The sequence below is a fragment of the Symphalangus syndactylus genome, chromosome 24 (assembly GCF_028878055.3).
Source record: "Symphalangus syndactylus isolate Jambi chromosome 24, NHGRI_mSymSyn1-v2.1_pri, whole genome shotgun sequence".
Taxonomy (NCBI): domain Eukaryota; kingdom Metazoa; phylum Chordata; class Mammalia; order Primates; family Hylobatidae; genus Symphalangus; species Symphalangus syndactylus.
The window spans coordinates 31,461,529-31,481,954 of record NC_072446.2 but is presented as its reverse complement, the minus strand read 5'-3'; the positions used below and the strand labels follow the sequence as shown (position 1 = coordinate 31,481,954).

Below are 20,426 nucleotides of genomic sequence, written 5' to 3'. Positions count from 1 at the left end.
TCCTTCTCTGCTAGATATTAGCACCAATCATTTGTCATCAGGCTACACTTAGGACCCAAGCCCAGGAGGCATTTACTCTCCTGTGCAGTAGCCATACTGCAGACTTGGAGTGGGAGAGTAGCCTTTCTGCAGAAACAAAATGGGGCTATGGATCCACATCCCAGGAGATATCATTTGGTTTCCTCTTTATTGTCCTCATGCAAGGTGCAAAACAAGGGAGTAGGTGTTAAGAATCATTTCATCTTGTCTTCTCTTTGCGTGGACAGGAGTCTGAGGTCACATGCTCAAAGTCCCACAGTGATGTGGTAGCAGAAATAAGAGGATGCGAGACCAAGGATCCTGAGTCCCCACTACATTATTCCTTCCAGTGAAAAATACCTCCCTGTGTAAAAAGAGTTAGTTTTGTAGCCAAACTGTCTGTTTAAATACAAGCACCCCTTACTTGTATGCATATGGTAGGAAGCTCAGGTTTAAAAATGTCAGATCACCTCAGGCACTGCCTTTATCTCTCTTTGTCCCCAAATCCCTGAAATCTTTGTCACTAAAGTATTAATCTCATCAAATTCTGAACCTATGAAAACTTCATCTCTGTCTTTCTCTTTTCTGGCCTGTAACATCACAAGAACAGCTCACACCAAAGTTAAAAGATAATTTCATCAGTCATCACTTATCTCTTGACACTGCTTCTTTCTGTTAGCATTAATATTTTGCTCCTCAGATCCTTTTTCTTTTTTTTTTTTTTTTTTTGGAGTCAGGGTCTCATTGACTCCTAGGCTTGGGTGCGGTGGTGTGATTATAGCTCACTGCAGCCTCCCTGGGCCCAAGGGGTCCTCCCACCTCAGCCTCTTGAATAGCTGAGACAATAGGCATGCACTACCATGCTTGGTTAATTAACTTTTTTGTTTTTAGTAGAGATGGCGGTCTTGCTGTGTTGCCCAGGCTGGTCTGGAACTTTTGGGCTCCCACACTGGCATCCCATAGTGTTGGGGTTACAGGCATGAGCCACCATGGCCGGCCCTCTTTTAAAAAATACATAAATAATCTCAAAAGGAATACTCTTCTAGATGCCAAGGAATTACGTAGCTTGTAGGATCTCACGAGCTACCTTTCTTAAAGGGTTACATTCTTATCCATTGTTTATCTTTAATAGTAGATCTCTTGTATAAACAGAGTACTGTTAAAAGCAATTTGGGAGGGGGGCTTGATTTTAGAAAATAAGAGAATCGTGTGAAATGAAATTCCTCCTCCTAGTTTTTGACTCTGCATTTCTTGCTAATTTTAAACCTGGCATTCACACTGGAGTGACAAATTTGTGGAAAGCAAGGGAAGACAGAAAACTGCTGTGAAATAGCAAGGGAAGTACTTTTCCAGCCATATTGGCAGTGCTATTCTGTACTGTCAGTGTGAGAAACATCTGAGAATAAGGATGCTTTTGGCTTCTGCTTTCCTTTTAGTTCCAAATCCTACCTGAATTGGAATTGAGAGAATGTAGGATTTTAGGAATATGCGCTTGAATTAAGCATCCAGTTCTCAGATTCAGGGAGATTTTTCTGAAATTAATAAAATTTAAAAGATATGTTTGCTGCTTTCCTTGTGAGTGGTTTGCCAAAGCCCTGCCTTTGTCTACACATCACTATATCGTCCTGTCTGGGGGAAATGGACAACTAACATAGGTAGGCAGAGAAGACTGAACAGTTTGGAAATGAGGAAACTCAGTACCACCACCATTCACATGGGAGTCAGTATGATATGTTGAATAGCACACTAAGATAAAAGTTAAGAGGCTGGGTTCTATCATTTATAAGCTACGTGTCATGATCCAAGCTGCTTAACTTCTCTGGGTCTCATTTTCTGTTTTGGTCAGGGGTTGATAACAATACCTGCTTTATCAATCTTTCAAGTTTGTTTATGTATATGATAGCTCTTTGGGAACTGTAACATACTAAATAATTGAGATAATGATGGTGATGATGATAATTACCACAAAGCCTAGTATAATATGCAGATAATTGGAGCTGTTGAGTTTGGTAGTTGAATCTAATTCAGTAGTTATTGATAGCATTCAATTTGGAGCCCTGATATTTTCAATATTTATCCCTATCATAGTGCACCATAATCATTGTTTTTAAGATTTCATGGTGGAGACAGCATTTGAGCTAGCCATTCAAAGATGGTTAAAATTTTGCTAATGGAAAGTAATGGTTAGAAAGAAAAACATAAGCAAAACATAGAGGCATTGTAGTATATGCTTTGTTCTGGGAGGAATCTAGTTAGGTGGAATAGTAGAAAATGAGACCCAAAAAAGTGGCTTGAGGCAGAACTATTAAATGCCGTTTCAAAAAGTTGGGACTTGTTACTTACACTAACTAAAAATCGGGGGGAAATGTTGGGACTCGATTCTGAGTTGAGCAAGAAGCCACTGGAAATAGTTGAGCAAAGTGGATATAAGACTTAGCCACAAATGACATGAAGGGTCTAAGAAAAAGGGTTCCTGTCTTGGATAACTGGGTGGCTGTTTACGCTATTAATAGAGACAAAGAACTTAAGGGAGGAATGGGAGTTAGAATGGGTATCGGTTTTGCCATCTTTGGGCACATCCTTTTATCCTCTCTGGCCTGACAACAAAGGATTAAATAATTTCTAGGAAATTACATTTACCTTGAAGTTTTGATACTTCTATAATATAAAACGCCAGAGTCCTTGTGATTTTGTTTAGTGATATATAATCGGCATTGTAGTGTATAATGATGATGGACATTAAGGAACCCTTGTTTCTTAGTGCCTTTTGGAAACTGGCTCATTTCAGAAGCTGCGCTCTTTTCCCACAGGCAACTTTTGAAGTTACTTAAATATTTAATTTAACAAACATCATTTAAGCTTTAACTGTCTACTATCCTTGAAAGGATCATGAGTTTCCCTCCTAAACCAAGACTTTGAAGCTCTCTGTGCTGTCTCACAGGAATCCCCATGATCCAACTTCATGTGACCTGCAGAGGTCTGCTGCCTTGAGGAGTAGACAGGTAGCTGGGCTGTTAGTGGCTAAGTCCTTTTCTCAGAATATATGGAGGCTCCTTCTACCTTTAACAGTGCTTTTTTGCTTTGTTTGGGAAGTAACAGAGTAGTCAAGTGCATGACTCTGGAGCCAGACTGCCCGAGTTTAAATCCTGTTTCTCTCATTAGAGGTAGTTCCTTGGGTGAGTTACTTAACTTGTCTGTGCTTCAGTTTCCACATCTGTGAAATGGAGATACAGTACTTACCTGAGTTTTGTTACCGATATCAAATGTGTTTAGATAAGTGCCTGGCACTGGGTGCTACTTAAGTATCTGTTAAATACTTTTATGGGGGATAGAGGACAGATTTAAATGGTTTCCCATAGCCAACATTCTAGCTTTCCAGAATATCAGTATTTTGTCGTGGTAGTGGTGGTCTTTTTTCCTAAAGAAACAATGCTTTGCCAGATGGGAAACATTGTTCCCTACCGGCTCCCTACTTCCACCCTTTCTTCCACTCTTCTATATAAGTGCCTTAGAGAAACCCTGGTCACCCTTTTCTGTGGTCTGCTTAGCTCCAACAAGAATCATAGACTAAAGGTTTTGCTGTCATCACTTTAAAAATAGTGTAAGTTATTTTTTTCTTTCTTTTTTTTTTTTTGAGACGGAGTCTCAGTCTGTTGCCAGGCTGGAGTGCAGTGTCGTGATCTCAGCTCACTGCAGCCTCTGACTCCCTGGTTCAAGTGATTCTCCTGCCTCAGCCTCACCAGTAGCTGGGATTACAGGCATGCGCCACCACGCCCAGCTAATTTTTGTATTTTTAGTAGAAATGGGGTTTCACTGTGTTGCCCAGGCTGGTCTCGAACTCCTGACCTCAGGTGATCTGCCCGCCTCGGCCTCCTAAAGTGCTAGGATTACAGGCGTGAGCCACCATGTCCAGCCAGGTTATTTTTTCTTTAATGGAATTCAGCCAATTGAAGCATAACACATGGCATGAACACTCTGGAAAGGTGGCTTTGGATCTTTCCATTTGTTCGCTTTAGCATTGACTTTTGCTTTCTAGTCCCTGCTAGTGTGTTGGAATCTTACCCCATACAGATGCAAACTATGAACCAAGAAGTCAGCATCTATGCCTAGCCAATAATTGGTTGTTTTCTCGTTCAGAGTTCCTTATTCCCATGGGGTAAATTCATATTTCATCCATAAGTGTGACCATTACAGAAGTTCTAGGACTGCTACTGTCTGTATTTTTGTCCTTCAGCATATCCCAGACTAAATTTACTCCTAAAATATGTTTGTCCAACCTTTGGTTTCCTTCCTATGGTTGATATTAAGCCTTTCTTCTACTCTTAGAAGACAAAATGGGTGGGGTGGGGAGACAAAAAAGGCAACCCCAAAGGTTTTTATCCTTTTGGGGTATCCAGCATTTTTCTAATTTAGCCCTACTGAAGTTTCTTCAATAATTAATCAGCTGTTTTTCAGCCTCTAAACTGGCTAATATTATAGCCTTCAATTGTACCTTTAAAGCCCTTTTGTGACTTTGACATATTGTGTCTATTGTGTATGGAAAAGTAACAAGATCAGTATGAAGATAACACAGTATCTCTTAAAACAGGCAGCCAGCAAATGAACTTTCTGCATTGGTCAGAATTTCCATCATTTCACTGTTAATGAGGAAAGTACAGTTCTTTAGCTACCATGAAAGTCAAATATGTCCTAAGCCTTTTGGAAAAAGACATACATGTTAGAAAATCTCAAATGGATGAGTCAGCCTGACTGACCCCACATTGACTCCATTTTATATGCTGGCCAAATCCTGTTTCTGACTTTCCTGGCACAGCCCTGGACATGCTTCTGTATCATAGGACTTGTTCCCCAGTGCCTTTGCTACTTCCTTCAGGCACATTCCTAGGAAAGATTGGCAGTGGGGTTTGCTCTTTGCCAGCACTCCTGCCGGTTTGGGGGTTATGGATGCCAGGTTGGGCTCCCAGGCACTCTGCTCTCTTTGTTTGTGGAGGCAGGGACAGTAACAGCACCTGACAAGTAGGGATGATCACATTGTATTCAGAAGCCTGGTGGAGCTGTATAAACCCAAATTTCTAACAGTCTCCAATGTAATGCCCTGTAACAGAAGCTGTCCTTAACCCTGAATCATCTGAGTTCAGCTAGTATAAAAATGCAAATCTGCTCTTATGCCTAAATAGTTAGGAGTAGAGGAGACTTGGCTTCCTTTGGAAAGTCAGGATGATAGCTTCATCCCATTCTGGTTTTTGTGATTAATTGTGACCTACAAAGGGGTTTACTACTCTAGCAGGAACTTTGAATTTCCTATATACATTTCTCTCTGGTTAGCAGGCAGAGGAAATATCATTGACTTTTGGCTTCCTGGCAAATGTCTCATTTGCCTTGTCATTTGTTGATTCCTTTTCCCTGATCTCTGTTTGGTGTGATAATGTACAGCAAAGCTGAAAACTGCAGGGCTATATGTACATTTGAAGGTACCTATGTTGTGATTGCCAAAAGGCTCAGAAAGCCAGTTTTCTAGTGAAATTGGCTAACATTCTAAGAAATGCTTTCAATGAGAAAGAGAACGGGTCAGGGGAAGGTAGAACTTAAAGGAAGATGGAGTGTTCATGAATTCGGATTCCTGAATTAGCCATTTATAGTTTCATGGGAAGACAATGGAAAAAAAAAAAAGAAAAGAAACAAGCAACCCCAAAGGTTTTTTATCCTTTCAGGTATCCAAACATCTTTATTTAGAAAGTTTCTGCTTGATGGTAAAATAAAGCTAGGACCTTATAGCAAGTCTCAGACTCACCATGGCTGTTTCTTAACACCAGTCTACCTTAAGCAGTAGGTATCAATTTAGTGGAAATATAAGGGTATTGATATGTAGTGGAGGCTGCTCTGAAGTTGGAGGTGGAAATACTAAGTTTAAATCCCAGCTTTACTTTTAACATTGCAACTTTGAGTAAGTCTTTTAACCATTGTCTCCTGTTTGTATCAGGATGTGGGGATAGATAATAAAACCTGCCTCACAGAAGTGTTGTGAGAATTGAATGAAATAATGTATGTGAAAATACCAAGTACAATGCTTGCTTAGAAAGTAGAATTTTGTTTTGCCGTCCCCTCCCCCACTATAGTTGGCAGGGCAGGGGGAGGCAGTATATTCATTCATCGATATTACAGATGCAATTGTTCTCAGATTTTTTGCTTTTAGGCAAAACCTTGTATAGATGACTGTATACCCTCTTACAGTTGATGCTTAATAAAACAAAACTACCATGCTTTTATAATGGAATGGTAAGCTCAAACATTTTTCTGGTAGTATAAAAACCAAGTGCCTGTGATTACATATACATTAACTCCTGAAGAATCAATTATAATCTCAGCAACCTTGCTCTTTGACCATTCATTCTAAAGCTTGGCGAAATTAATGAGAACAGATAAGACAAGTGCTAATGCAATTGGAAGACTTTTTTTTTTTTTTTAAACAAAGTAAGGGATACATTTTTAAATAAAACATTGCATTTTGGTAAAAAACACAGATTATGAGAACACATTGAGTTAGAGGAACATCATATTGATTCCAAGAACAAAAAGCATGGTGGAGAAATTTTGTAACCATGCACATCCAGTGTGCTCTGTTCTCATGAGTTAAAAAGAATTTTCCTCCTATAGAAACTTGTTATTTAAATGTGTGTCACATGTAAATAACAGTCTAATGAGAGTAATATAGAGGGAGAAATATGTAAGCAAGGGTAAGTGGGCATTTTTTTTTTTTCCATCTATTTCAATACTTGGGTCTTTCCTAATGTATAGTGCGTCCTGTTTCTCCCTGGCTAGATTTCTTAAAGTTTCTGCCATTCATCACTCAAATACCTATCTCAAGCTGTAGCTACTTTTGTGTGCAGGGTGTTAATAGCAGATATTTTCCTGATCTAGATTTTGTTGCTCTGCCTAACTGCATGCCATCATTTGTTTCTCCCTTTGTGATCTTCTGCTGTAGTCAAATGTTCCTTTAGAACAAACTTCATGGGGTGGACATAGCCTAATGAGCTCATTGCTGATGAAGTCTTTTTTTCCTGTGCATTGGTTAGTGCAGTAAGCAAGGCTCCTTAACTGCCTGTCCTGGTGTACTGAAAAATAATAGTGTTCTGTCACCTTAAACTACAACTTGTGGTTTTTGCTTATTGCTTCTTTAGTCTTTGACCACACGCATGTTTTTACATAGTTGCAGTTATTTCATTATATCCTTTTTCTGTCATAAACACTTTCCAAATGTATTTGTGGTACTCAAATTATAGCTTAGCAGTTAAATAATTTGATATATTACAGTTTCCCCTCTTGTTAGGTGTATCCAATTTTGGGGTTTGTTTGTTCGTTTTTGTTTATTTTGTTGTTGTTGTTGTTGTTGTTTAAGGGAAGCACCAAAATATCTTTTTTAAATTAATTAATTTTTTTTGAGGCAGAGTCTCACTCTGTCGCCCAGGCTGGAGTGCAGTGGCGCTATCTCAGCTCACTGCACGCTCCACCTCCCGGGTTCACACCATTCTCCTGCCTCAGCCTCCCGAGTAGCTGGGACTACAGGCACCTGCCACCACACCCGGCTAATTTTTTGTATTTTTAGTAGAGACGGGGTTTCACTGTGTTAGCCAGGATGGTCTCGGTCTCCTGACCTCGTGATTCGCCTGCCTCGGCCTCCCAAAGTGCTGGGATTACAGGCTTGAGCCACTACGCCCAGCCCAAAATAAACATCTTTATATGTAATGTTATTTCCCTAAGATAAATTTCCAGGAGCTTGATCCCAGGGTAAGAAGCTATGAACATTTTCATGGCTCTTGCCTTATAATGTCATACTTTGCTTTTTAACCTTTAACAAAGAACACTCCTATGCCCTTGCTTTCAGATGGGTCTTTTCTTATTGTGAGGAAAGGACTAATGTGAGTCCCATCTAGAAGTGACTAACCTGCCTAGTTAAAACTAGAAGGAAATACCCACTGTATTCCTAGCCAGGAAATAAACTCTGGCTTGGCTACGTGTGTGGTATGTTTCGAGTCTGGCACAAAGCCACCAAACACATTTTTGGTGAGTTGGTTTTAACCTCCTCACATCAGATATGAATGCTGAAGTTGGAGCTTTCATTATTGTTTTTGTGCTGGTAGAATGTTGCAGAAATACACAGGGCTGGCTGTGTATTCTTAGTCACTTTAAAAAAAAAATGTCCTGGTGTGTCTAGAATGATGATTTCTGTTCTTTGCAAAAATAAAAACATCAAACAAGAAAAAGTCCGATGTAGCCAAGACCCTCTACTTGAACCTTCTGTCGGTACTGTTTGTTTAAGTACTGTAAGTTTCCACGGTTCATGTTACCTTAGGATATCTTGTGAAACAAATCTTTGTGGTCCCTACTCTGGGCTAATGCTTTGTGACTTAACTTTTTACAGTGAACATAAAGATTCTGAAAAGAAACACAAAGAGAAGGAGAAGACCAAACACAAAGATGGAAGCTCAGAAAAGCATAAAGACAAACATAAAGACAGAGACAAGGAAAAACGAAAAGAGGAAAAGGTACAGAGTTTTCTAGTAGGGGAGGAAGGGACATGGATGCACTTTTGTTTACCTTTAAAAGCAGGTATCTTAATTGCATAGTAAGATCCCTTGGTCTTGAAGTGAAAGGTCTCTTGTCAGGAGAATTTAGAGCAAACTTTAGTCCTAAACTATAAAAACTAAGCCTTTTACCACCATATGTCTCACAGTAGCAGATCTGTCCCTATCATTACCTTTTTTACTTTATATTGCCAATGGATGCATTGAGAATGCATTAGGAAAAACTAATTGTTTTTGGGAGAAGGCCTAATGCCTTGTTGGTCTTCCGTTCATTAGAGGTTCTTCCCGAGTGAAAATTTAGTGATGCTGGTGTCCTTTGTGGCTTTTGGTTCCAGCATAACCACTGCAAGCCTTCTAAAAAGGACTAGGCTCACCCGGCTGAGAATGAATAATACTCTGTATAGTTTTAAAAAGAGATTGTTTTTATTTTAGCTTTAAAAAAGTAATTTTTGTACTTGGTAAATTCAGATACTATGAAATAAGGAATATGGTGAAGAAGACATCTCTTCACCCCTGACTCACTGTCTCCCATCCTTCTCAGAGGCAACCACTATACTGATTATGTTTTGTATCCTTCCAGAGATACTCTGTATATCTGTATGTGTGTGTGTATCCCTTTGTGTGTATATATGAAGATTTTTTTGAAAGATAAATTTTCTGACGAATCTAGAAAGCAGGAAGTCAAAGGGGGAGGGGGTCATGAGTATACTTTGCCTAAGTCAGAGAAGGCAGGGCATAGACTACTTTTTTGTTTGTTTGTTTTTTAAATAAAGACGGGGGTCTCACTGTGTTGGCGAGGCTAGTCTCGAACTCCTGGCCTCAAGCAGTCCTCCCACCTCATCCTCCCAAAGTGTTGGGATTACAGGCATGAGCCATCACATCTGGCCCAGTTTATATGTTTTGTTTGTTTGGTTTTTGCTTTTGTTTCCTCTCTGCACTGCCAATGGCAAATTCTTGAGTAGTGGAACATATTTATTGGGGAAAAGAGACCTGCCACCATTTAAAAGTAAAAAGCTGCCATTTTGAAGGGAAACCTTTCTCAATGAGTTGGACAGTTTCACCCAGAAGAATTGTTAAAAACGAGTTTTGGACACAAATGTCAGGACCTTTAGTTCATCTTTTCAGTTTTGCTAACATAAGAGCCAGCCTGTGATCATGATGTCCCAAGAATTGATGCTACGTATTCTCAAAAAGAGGTTTCTTCAAATTTAGTCCTTTCAAGGTACTAGTTACTGTTGTTTTACTTTTCAGGTTCGAGCCTCTGGGGATGCAAAAATAAAGAAGGAGAAGGAAAATGGCTTCTCTAGGTAAGAGTTTGCTGCTGCGTGGGCTTCCCTTTCTCTGGGTGGGCAGCAGGCCAGCTGCCTGTGTTGTAGTGTTGTCTGAGTTAACGCAAAACCCACTGACCTGGCCATCTTGATGGTTCCCAGAAACTCAGCAGTGAGAAGACTTGGTCTAAGCCAACCTGAGTCTTTCTACAGTGCCATATAGTGAGACTGACCAGCACATTTTCCAGAAGGTTATTTCGAATAGAGAAGGTTGACAGGAGAGATTTTTAAAAATTGAGATTTGATTTGCATATCACAAAATTTGTCTTTTTAATGGTATACAGTGTACTGTTTTTTTGTTTGTTTGTTTTTTTAGTATATTCACAAGGTATTACAGCCCCTTCGCTAATTCCAGAACATTTTCATTTCTCTAAAAAGAAACTTCATATTCAGTAGTGATTATGGAGTTTTCTGAAAAATCACTTAGTCTGATTTCGTCATTAGTAATATTGGGAGGCTTATATATAAAAAATCATTTGACCTACATGTTAGGGATGAGTGTAGATTTGGGTAGAATTATGTTATCTCTTTTCTAGAAGGAGAGGAAAATGTGCACAATCTAGAGGTTACTCCCTATACTGTTTTTACCTTTATAATTTCGTTTTCCTCAGCCTCAATTTCCTAAAATAAGCCCAAAGGTCCCCTCTAGTTTCGAAACAACTGGATGTTTATTGTTGTATATTCTCACTTCACTGAATGACAGAAGGGATTTATTAGAAATGGTTGTTAAGTGTTTGCATTATTGACTAGGACAAAACACTTTGAGAGTTTTGCTTCCTTGAATCTTTGAACTTTCGGTTTCATTTGTTAAAATTTTTGACAATTGTGCCTGGTACTCTGGGGTCGTTTAGACAAGGAGAAGCAGGTGCCCTCTTCAGGCATGTTTCATAATTGTTCTAGGAATGCAGAATAATAAAATTCAGGAAGCATTAGAGCTGCAAGCTGCCCTAGGAATTTTGATTTCTGAGATAAAGTGACTGAGGCACTGCTGGGCTAATCTCTGCCAAGAGACTGCCTTGGATTTTTATTAAACTGATACGAATAAACTTTTTGGACTTGGTGTGTAGTCGTGAGTTCATTTTCAGACTTTTTGGGTTAGAAGATTAGGAACACAGCCTTCTTTGAGGCAGTGGTCTCCATGTTCACTTTGCTGGACTCCTTGCTGGCTTGTGTGTATGTCTTTGTAGAGAATCCAGATGCTTCACTGGAATAGTTTTCTGGTAAATTGTTTTAGGACTTCTTCCTTCAGACCTCGTAACCCTTCCCACATGTTTTTGTCTTCAGTGTGACAAACTTAGGATCTAGCATTTACTTAACTAGTTGGGTAAATGATAGGCTTTCTTTCCTTCTGGACCCTAGGGTCTCTGTCAGTATTCAGGCAGGAGGGGGAACAGCTGTAGAAGCTGGCATTTGGTTAGTGTGCTGAAATAAGTTCTTTAAACATTCAAATTCTATCACAAGCAAGGGGACCCAGTATGCTTTTTTTGGTTGAGGGTACTCTTGAAACCCTGTGAATATACTTTGCAGTGGAGTCTGGATTCTTAATCCTTGGATCCCTCCACAGGGGGCAGCTGCATGTAAGGAGGCCATTTCTTGTACTGAGTTAAGGCAGTGAGGTTCTGAAGAGATGTGCCAGGCCAGAGAGCATCCCGTGGCTGCAGTGATTGCTGGGCTCTATGATATTTTTTACTTGTTCCTTCTCTGTTTTGGTTCAAGATGGTTGTCTCAAAGGATTGTCTTTTTATATTTATATTTTGAAGGTAAGATCTTAACAAATAGTAGTGAGACACTCTTCTGTATATAAAGTAAACCTAAGTTAGGACGTTGAACAATGAATAGATTTGGCATAGGATACCTTTTGTTTATTCTGGTTTAACACGTGCTCTTCTTTTGTTGTAATGTTGTCAGCTTGGTTATTTTTCCATGTAACTGGATATACATGTACATTATTGCCAGATTTTTAGAACTTTAAGGTACTAAGTTGGGGAAATCAATGTTTCTTCCTTTCCTTGTAAAAGCTGTACTTTAGCTTCTGGAGTACTGGAACAATCAGTTCAGATTGTTGGGTCAAATATATGGTAGATTTCTCATGTAAGGCAAGAAAACACCTTAGGTTTATTTCTGGAGTGGTTCATGCCATGCTGGCAAAGATAGCTAAGAAATAGTGAGAAAGAATTCTGACTTAGAATTAAGGAGTCTTGATCCCAAATCCTGATATTGCCCATTCACCTGTACAATGAGGACAAATACTGTCTACTTCACAGGATTGAAGTGAGAAAAAGTGCTCACAGAAAATCTTCATAATATGTAGTGGTTATCCTTATTTATATTAGCTTCTTTTCAACAAGATGACATATTCCTTCTTTGTATTAATAGAATACAGATGTTCTAGCACTCTGACCAGCAATTTTTTTTCTCTTTAGTCCACCACAAATTAAAGATGAACCTGAAGATGATGGCTATTTTGTTCCTCCTAAAGAGGATATAAAGCCATTAAAGAGACCTCGAGATGAGGATGAGTGAGTATTTTCTTAAAACTTTGACTTTTGAAAACAAAAAGGGGGAGTTTAAAGAATAAATGTGATGTGTTTCTTTATAATACATATAGAAATTGCATTAATTGGCTTTTACTCATTTGGAATTTGTGATTAATGGACTGATTTCTCTGAACTATGAGTAGAGTTTGCTAAACAAGCAGTATAGCCAAGGCTTACATGAAGATTATATAAATTTTTCTTACTGAAAAGGCAATAGATATTTATTGTAGAAATTTCAAATAATACAGAATTCATGAAGAATAAATTATTTAAGTTACTTAAAATTTCTCATTGCCTACCGGAGATAACTTAAAGCAGTTTCTCTTAGATCTGTTCCTGTCAAACATTCTAAGTGAAGTTTCAGTGTGTAAAAATAATAAAACTGCTCATAAAACAGTTGAGGCTTACATGTACCTCCTTCCCCAGATTCAATGAGATTAAATTATATTCATTATTTTCACTCTTACATAGCTTATTATGCTATTATTATAGTAGAAATTGGATGGAAAGGGAGAAGGGAAATACTTAGTGAACTCATTTGTATTCATTCAATATAGAATTTCTTTCCTCCACATTCCAGTGAGTTACTGCTATGTGGTAGCTAGTGTGCTTTCATCTTTTATTTTTATTTATTTTTTTTCCAGACTTTCATCTGATAATGATATTTATTTCTGCATATATCCCCCCACCCTATTTTGCTTCCAGGCCGGTGTAAGTGGTTTGTTTTCTTCTATATAGGGCTGTAACTATTACTCTTTGGTCTGACCCTTATTATTTTCTCTATTTCTGTTAGTCTTGACCATAGAATGCCCAGCCAAGGATAACAGTAATTACTCCTGCCATGGAGGCTTCCAAGAGTTTGTAGGTCTCTTATGAGTGAGAACTCCTGAATCATAATTTTGTTAACTGTGTATTCATGTTCCCCTTTCTAGTGCTGATTATAAACCTAAGAAAATTAAAACAGAAGATACCAAGAAGGAGAAGAAAAGAAAACTAGAGGAAGAAGAGGTTAGTAAAGAGACTTAGGCCCTTTGGGGCTTGAGTTTGGAAGTGGGAGTTTTCCAGTAAGCAACTTCTTAAGACAAATGAGTTTTAGGTATTTATTGGCTTGTTATAGTAATAACAGGGAAAACAAATTTAATAAGTGGTGGCCTGTGGCACTGGTAGTTTTAAGATCTCTGTGAATCCCCACAGTGTCTTAACCACAACCAGCAGTGATTCTGCTCTCAGCCTTCCTGGGTGTCTGTCAACCCACAGCTATGCTGCCAACAGATGTTCTTCCAAAACTATGTCATCTTCATATATACAGAGGCAGTGTTAACAGGAAACCACATTTTGGCTTATAACCCTGAAGAAATTTCCCTAAGAATTTTTTGCTCATCATTCACTTTGGGTAACCATTCCTATCTAAAGTTCTTTAATGGGTGCCCCTTTGACATATAATTGACACCCAAACTCTTTACTGCAGCTTATCCCAATCTGGCCTCTGCATCTTGTGCCTCTCTTCATCTTGTGCCTCTTCTCTAGCTTACTTGTACCAGTCACACTAGCCTCCTTTCTTTCAAACTTCCAAGCTTTATGTAGCACCTGCTGTTCCTCTATCTGGAACACACATACTCCCTTCTTTATCCTCTTGGCCTATAACCTTCCTCAAAAAACTCAGTTCTGTTTAAATGCTTTCCTAAATGTTCCTGTTGATGCTTGTGGTAGATTGAAAATAGAATCATATGCTTCCTCCTTTTGACACTTTTGAGTTCTTGTACTAAAAAATTGCTAGCAGGTAATTCAAGAAAAGATGTCAGAAATTCACAGGGGTCTTAATGATGCCCCTCCCCTAAGAGAAGAAGGGGTTGGGTGAGTTCTTAGCTCTTATGCTACATTTGAGGTTAGCCACTGTCATGGGCAAAATGGGTTCACAGATGTAAAGTGGATAGTTTGAAGTACCAGCAGTAAAGAGAGTGATAGTGAAGGGGCAGGGAGTCTTAAGAGGATAATCTATCATAATAGAATGATGTTAATAATCACAATTAAATGTAATAGGTGCTTACCATGTGCCAGGCACTCTTCTATATTTTTTATATATGTATCATTTCATTTCATCCTTACAACCTGAATAGTTGTTATATCCCTATTATCATCTCCATTTTGCAGATGCAGAAATAGAGTATAGAAATATTGAATCATTTGCCTGAGGTCACATAGCTACTAAGGTGGAAAAGCCAGCATTTGATCCCATGCAGTCTGACTTCAGTGCCAGCACACCAGCTACTATATTATCCTACCTTCTCTGGGACTTTGCTGATGCTCTAATTCTGCAAGGAGGGAGAAGAAAGGTCTTTAATGAAATCATAAGACTATTAGTGAGTGAGTTGAGCCATAGAGAGATGATCAGGTCCTGAATTTAGAAGGTTGCACTTTTTTTGACAACTAGTCTATTCTTGGGCCGAAGTTGAGATTAATAAGCACTAATTCAAGGAATTGAGGGTGAAATGTTAAGTAGTGATTATGGTAGCCAATCACTCCACTTCTATGTACCTAATCAGTACAGACTAGTCAGTAAAGGAATATAAAACTTGAGTTCTCCAAGTGTTTTTTTCTGTTATGTTTATATTGCATTTATGCAAAAATAATACTCTGAGTTTGTTAAACCATTGGGAAAAAAGAACAGTTGACTTCATTTTTTATTATTCTATTTAGCAGCCCTACCATATAGGGGGGAAAATGCTGGCTGAAAGACTCTGAATTAATACAGTCTTACTGTGGCAGGGACCCCAGATGGCAGAATCTGTCATTAAACCTCACTCGCCAACTATGGTTTTTTTGTTTTGTTTTGTTTTTTTCTCTTGTTTTTGAGAATTGTTCTGAGGTCTCTCAGTGACTGAAAACCTAATTTGAGGCTTGAAAACATACAGTGTAGCCAGCAGTTTCCTGATGGGACCAGCTGGATGCCTGCTCAGAAGCTGTTTAGAGTATCTTCACTGAAAAGCATTTCCCTTTCCTGTGGTGTGTTTCACCCTAAATAGTAAACATTATCTGAATTAATGTGATCCTGTAGTACCTTCTCCCAAACATACCCACATATTTATATTCTCTGTGCCTGTTTTAAAATATGGATGGTACTGTAAGCTTTCCTCTTTTTTCTATTCCTATCTTGATTGCCCTCCTATTATGAGAGTCTAAAATGTTTATTCCAGTTATTCCCATAAGTCACATTCTGTTATTTTTCTCATAAAGTTAGGCCCTTATCATAGTTAATAACAGCTGTATGACCTTGATCAAGTGACAAAACATGTTTCAAAGTCCTTGATTGTTAACTGAAAGTGGTTAAATGAACCCATCCATACACTTTCCAGCTGTGCCACTCTTTGATTTTCAGATGGTTCAAAACCACCTTTCATTGTTATATAAAACTTGTTGAATAAAGTCTGAATAGTTAGTTAAATTATGTTGAATAGGCAGGACAAAGGAAAATATTCTTCAAAAGAGTTCAGATTCTGAGTGGGATCTTCACTTGTTGAATATTACATTTTTGTTTGGGTTTTGTGTGTATATTTTGAGATTTATCTCCTGTATTGGTGAATTGTGCCTGTTTAGGTTTGATGCCTTTTTATTGTGTCACTGTGGTCAGCTTATTTACATTCAGAGTTCAAAGAAGAGCCATAAAGAAATACCACCATAGGAATTGGTATCATTTTAGAACCTCACAAATACTTGCTTACTGCGTCATGACTATGTATACAAGCAGCAGCGATAGTACTATACTCCACTAAAGCAACTGGGAATTTTCTTTCATGCTGAATACTAAATATCTAATGCAAAGCCTCGTATAGCCATTATTTGATTGTACTGGAAGAGGTTTAAAGATGAGTAGGATTAAACATAAGTGAGGAAAATATACTCGGATTACTCTCTAGAGCAGTACTTTTCCAAACTCCTTTGAAGTTTAAAAAAAAAACAAGTTTCCCAGTCTCTTCCCCTGCAGAGTGTTTTTTTGACTACTTTCTCAAGTAGTTGTTTGTCAGGAAATTTTAGGAAATACTACTCTAGAACAGAGCACCAGTACATTGTTATTCATCTGTCAGATGAGAGGAGTGCTAAGATCTTCTTTAGTTCTAATACTCTATGATTACAATTTTTCTTCCTCATGGCTCCCAAAAACTGCCTCCAGAAGTGTGATCAGTCCTTATTTAAGTACTTTCTCACCATGTTTCTTTGTAGGATGGTAAACTGAAAAAACCCAAGAATAAAGATAAAGATAAAAAAGTTCCTGAGCCAGATAACAAGAAAAAGAAGCCGAAGAAAGAAGAGGAACAGAAGTGGAAATGGTAACATCTCAGCACTGGGTTAAAATGCCACCTCTTTTATTGCATATCCTTACGAAGCAAGAGTATTGAGTTATTAAAATTAATATTCTGATATTTGGGGGAAAATACTTAATTTCTCTAGAGTAACATTCTGAAGTAAGTTTTCCAACTTCTAGTGTAATCATTAACTGGTTCTAAATCTATTGGATCTCCAACTGGTTTCCACCACTGTGAACAGAATGGACTGTAGAAGCAGACCTATGTATAGGTGGGAATTTAGCATACGAAGAGAGTACAGATGCATTTAAAACCATAGGGAAAGGATAGATTATTATGTAAGTCATGTTGGGAGAACTGCCTGTTCAACAACAGAAGAAACCTCAACAAGAAAACATGGGTGAATATTTTTATAATTGTGCAGTAGTGAAGATCCTTTGAAGCAAGACATAACCAGAGCCATAAGGAAAGGTGTTTTACATTTGATACATGAAAGTTCAATTGATGGCAGATGGACAACTTCATGCCATTAAAAAAAAAAAAAAAAACTCAAGGCAAAATATTTGCAATACAAAGGGCTGATATTCCTAATATAAAAAAAGCTCTTTTAAAACAAATATGAAAGGAATGATCTAATCAGAATGTGAGGAACAGGCAGTTTAGTAAAATAAATGGTTAATAAACATCTAAAAATGTGATCAACTTCATAAGTAATCAAAGATGCAAAAAAAAATGATAAATCTTTTTGTTTAATGCCTCTCAGATTGGGAAAGATTAATAAGTAAGTGAAAATGTGTAGAGTTGCGAATATAAGAAAACAAGCATTCGCCTTCCCTGTAGGAGTGAAAATTCAGTCTTTATGAAGGACAGTTTAGTCATAGCTGGTTGCTCTTGAGAAGTGTATTTAGGTGGAGAACTTTTCTACTTTTGCTGTTTAGAATCTTGAAATAAACGTTTTTAAAAAATACTTATTTCTGTTAACATGTTCTGTTTAACTAACTATACCAGCAGTACATGATTTTGTGTTTATGATGAAAAAACTCAAATAATTGAGAGATTTAATAGTTAGAATAAAAATCAAAGTCACCTTTACCTCTCTTCTCCCATTCTCATTTTCCTTTCCAGCTTTGAGGTAATCACTGTTCATAATTTGGTGTATAGCCTTCCAAACCTGTTTATGTGCCTTTATGGCTTTTGTAATTTAGAACTTTGATGTCCACAGCACCTCTGAGGAAAGGGAGAAAGAGCACTGACCAGGAAGGTGGCAGAGAGAAGGAGAGCCACAGTGGCAGAAATGTGGCCACACGGTGACAGCTGTGTGATTGGCATGTTGCTATGGCATCGTGGGATTAAATGGGAAGTATAGAAAAGGAATATCACAGAGCAGAGCAACCCTGCCTCTTTCCAGAGGTCGGAGTCAGAAAGTAAAAGGAGGCCAGGTGCGGTGGCTCATATCTGTAATCCCAGCACTTTGGGAGGCCAAGGTTGGTGGATCACCTGAGGTCAGGAGTTCGAGACCAACCTGGCCAACATGGCGAAACCTCATCTCTGCTAAAAATACAAAAATTAGCTGGGTGTGGTGGCGCACAGCTGTAGTCCCAGCTACTTGGGAAGCTGAGGCAGGAGAATCACTTGCATCTGGGAGGCGGAGGTTGCAGTGAGCTGAGATCGTGCCACCGCACTCCAGCCTGGGCGACAGAGTGAGACTCCGTCTCTCAAAAAAAAGAATTAAAAAAAAAAAAAAAAAGCTGGGCATGGTGGCCCATGCCTAATCCCAGCACTTTGGGAGGCCGAGGTGGGTGGATCACAAGGTCAGGAGTTCGAGACCAGCCTGGCCAACATGGCGAAACCTCATCTCTGCTAAAAATACAAAAGTTAGCCGGGGATGGTGGCGGGTACCTGTAGTCCCAGCTACTTGGGAAGCTGAGGCAGGAAAATTGCTTGAACCCGGGAGGTGGAGGTTGCAGTGAGCTGAGATTACACCACTGCACTCCAGCCTGGGCAACAAAGCAAGTCTCTGTCTCAAAAAAAACAAAACAAAACAAAACAGAAAAACCCACATGGGTTTATTTTCCTCGTTTTTATTTCACTTTTCTTTAGAACTAATACATTTTCAGTGATCTTGACCTTTAAGAAAATGATTTCTAGAAATAAAGTGATTGTGTAAATTAGGGGTTATTATTGGGAGTTAAGAGAATGGTAGGTTAGTAATTCATCAGTCAGGGTTCTGTGGTAGGTATTCAATAAATGCTTGATAAATGAACAAATACATTTCCTTATCAGGAGCTCCCTGCTGTCTGCCCTTTACTTGGGAGCTTTGGCTCTTTTCGGGATCCAGGCAAGTGCACTGGTCCGGCCTTGTATATGTAGAATTAGGTGCCCTTGAGGGGTTTAGGAGCCTAATTTTGCTTTTGTGGTTGAAATCCTTATCAGTGTTGCCACACATTCACTCTGGCAGACCATGACTTTTGGTTTTTATTCTTATTTTGGGTTAAAGGGGAACTGGCTAGTCTTTAACTAAAAGTTGCTTTTTGAGGAATGAGCAGGCTTTGCTACAGCTTCTAACACATGCATTTCTCAGGTGTGATGGTTAAACCTTGCACATTCTTTTCAAGCACAGTGCTTGAATGGCACACCGAGTTTTTGGAGTTGAGAATAGGAATGAAGAGCCTCTTAACTGATAGCTAGAGGCTGTGTCTCGTACTCTGAAGTCAGTTATCCAGTCCTCGGTGACTGGTACTGATGACCTAGTCGGGGACTTAAATGGCAGATACTCTTATTTTTACTATTCCTTATGCTATCCCACTAAAAGAAGTACACACTTTACAAGCTTGACAAATTTGCAGATCTTTTGCTTCCCTCCTAAGTCCACAAACCTGTTTGTCTTTACCAGAAAAAACCACTTACTCTGATCTTTATCTCCCTCCTTTGGTAATTGTTCAGTTGGAAAAGGTCCAGGTCCCTCAGGGTTTCTTTGCTATATCACATTATCGCCATAGAAACATTGTTATAAGTGGTGGCAGTGTGCTTGGGTTCATACATGAAATCCTTTTTATCCCAGATGTCCTGATTTTTAACTGTTGGCCATTGTAGCTGAACAGGGTTTCAGCACTGTTGGGTTAATTAAGTACACTTTTGTGTCAGGGCTGACCTGTGGGAATATAAGTTGCAAGTTAATTCTCAACAGATGATTCTTCATAAAGAATTAGAACCTGGCAAGTTTATTGCAGGTGTTAGGTGTGACTTTAAATGGAGTTTTGAATCTCTTAGCAAAGGTAAAATGCTGTGATGAGTCAGGACTATAATGTTGTAAGGAATTAGTGTTGCAAGACCAGGGCTCATAAATATATGGTCAGTGATAGTGATAAGAAATTTATGGAATATGGATTATTGACATTTTGCTCAAACCAGAAAAACTGCCCTTAAATTTCAAGGATTAACATTCAGAAGCTATAGCATCTGACGTTTATTTCTAAATTTAAAAAAATTAAATATGAGTTTTATAGCATACTGTGAAGTGCTTGTTAACTGCAAGGGAACTTGATATCAGACAGCACGTGGAGTTTACTTTCCTGTCTTTATATTTCTAGCACTTTTCCACCTTTCCCCTTTCAAGCAAATTTTATTACTAAATTGATACTTGATTATTCAAGTCAAGCT

General features: G+C 38.6%; 1 protein-coding gene across 1 annotated transcript in view; it reads left to right on the top strand.

The window, feature by feature from the left end:
• The window catches only part of TOP1 (DNA topoisomerase I), a 94,002-nt gene that overhangs the window by 36,613 nt on the left and 36,963 nt on the right, over positions 1–20,426 (top strand). The window contains exons 4-8 of the mRNA XM_055265882.2: positions 8,438–8,561; positions 9,852–9,907; positions 12,352–12,447; positions 13,398–13,473; positions 16,684–16,790. Of these exons, the coding sequence (XP_055121857.1) occupies positions 8,438–8,561; positions 9,852–9,907; positions 12,352–12,447; positions 13,398–13,473; positions 16,684–16,790 (459 nt within the window). The remainder of the gene's footprint in view (positions 1–8,437; positions 8,562–9,851; positions 9,908–12,351; positions 12,448–13,397; positions 13,474–16,683; positions 16,791–20,426) is intronic.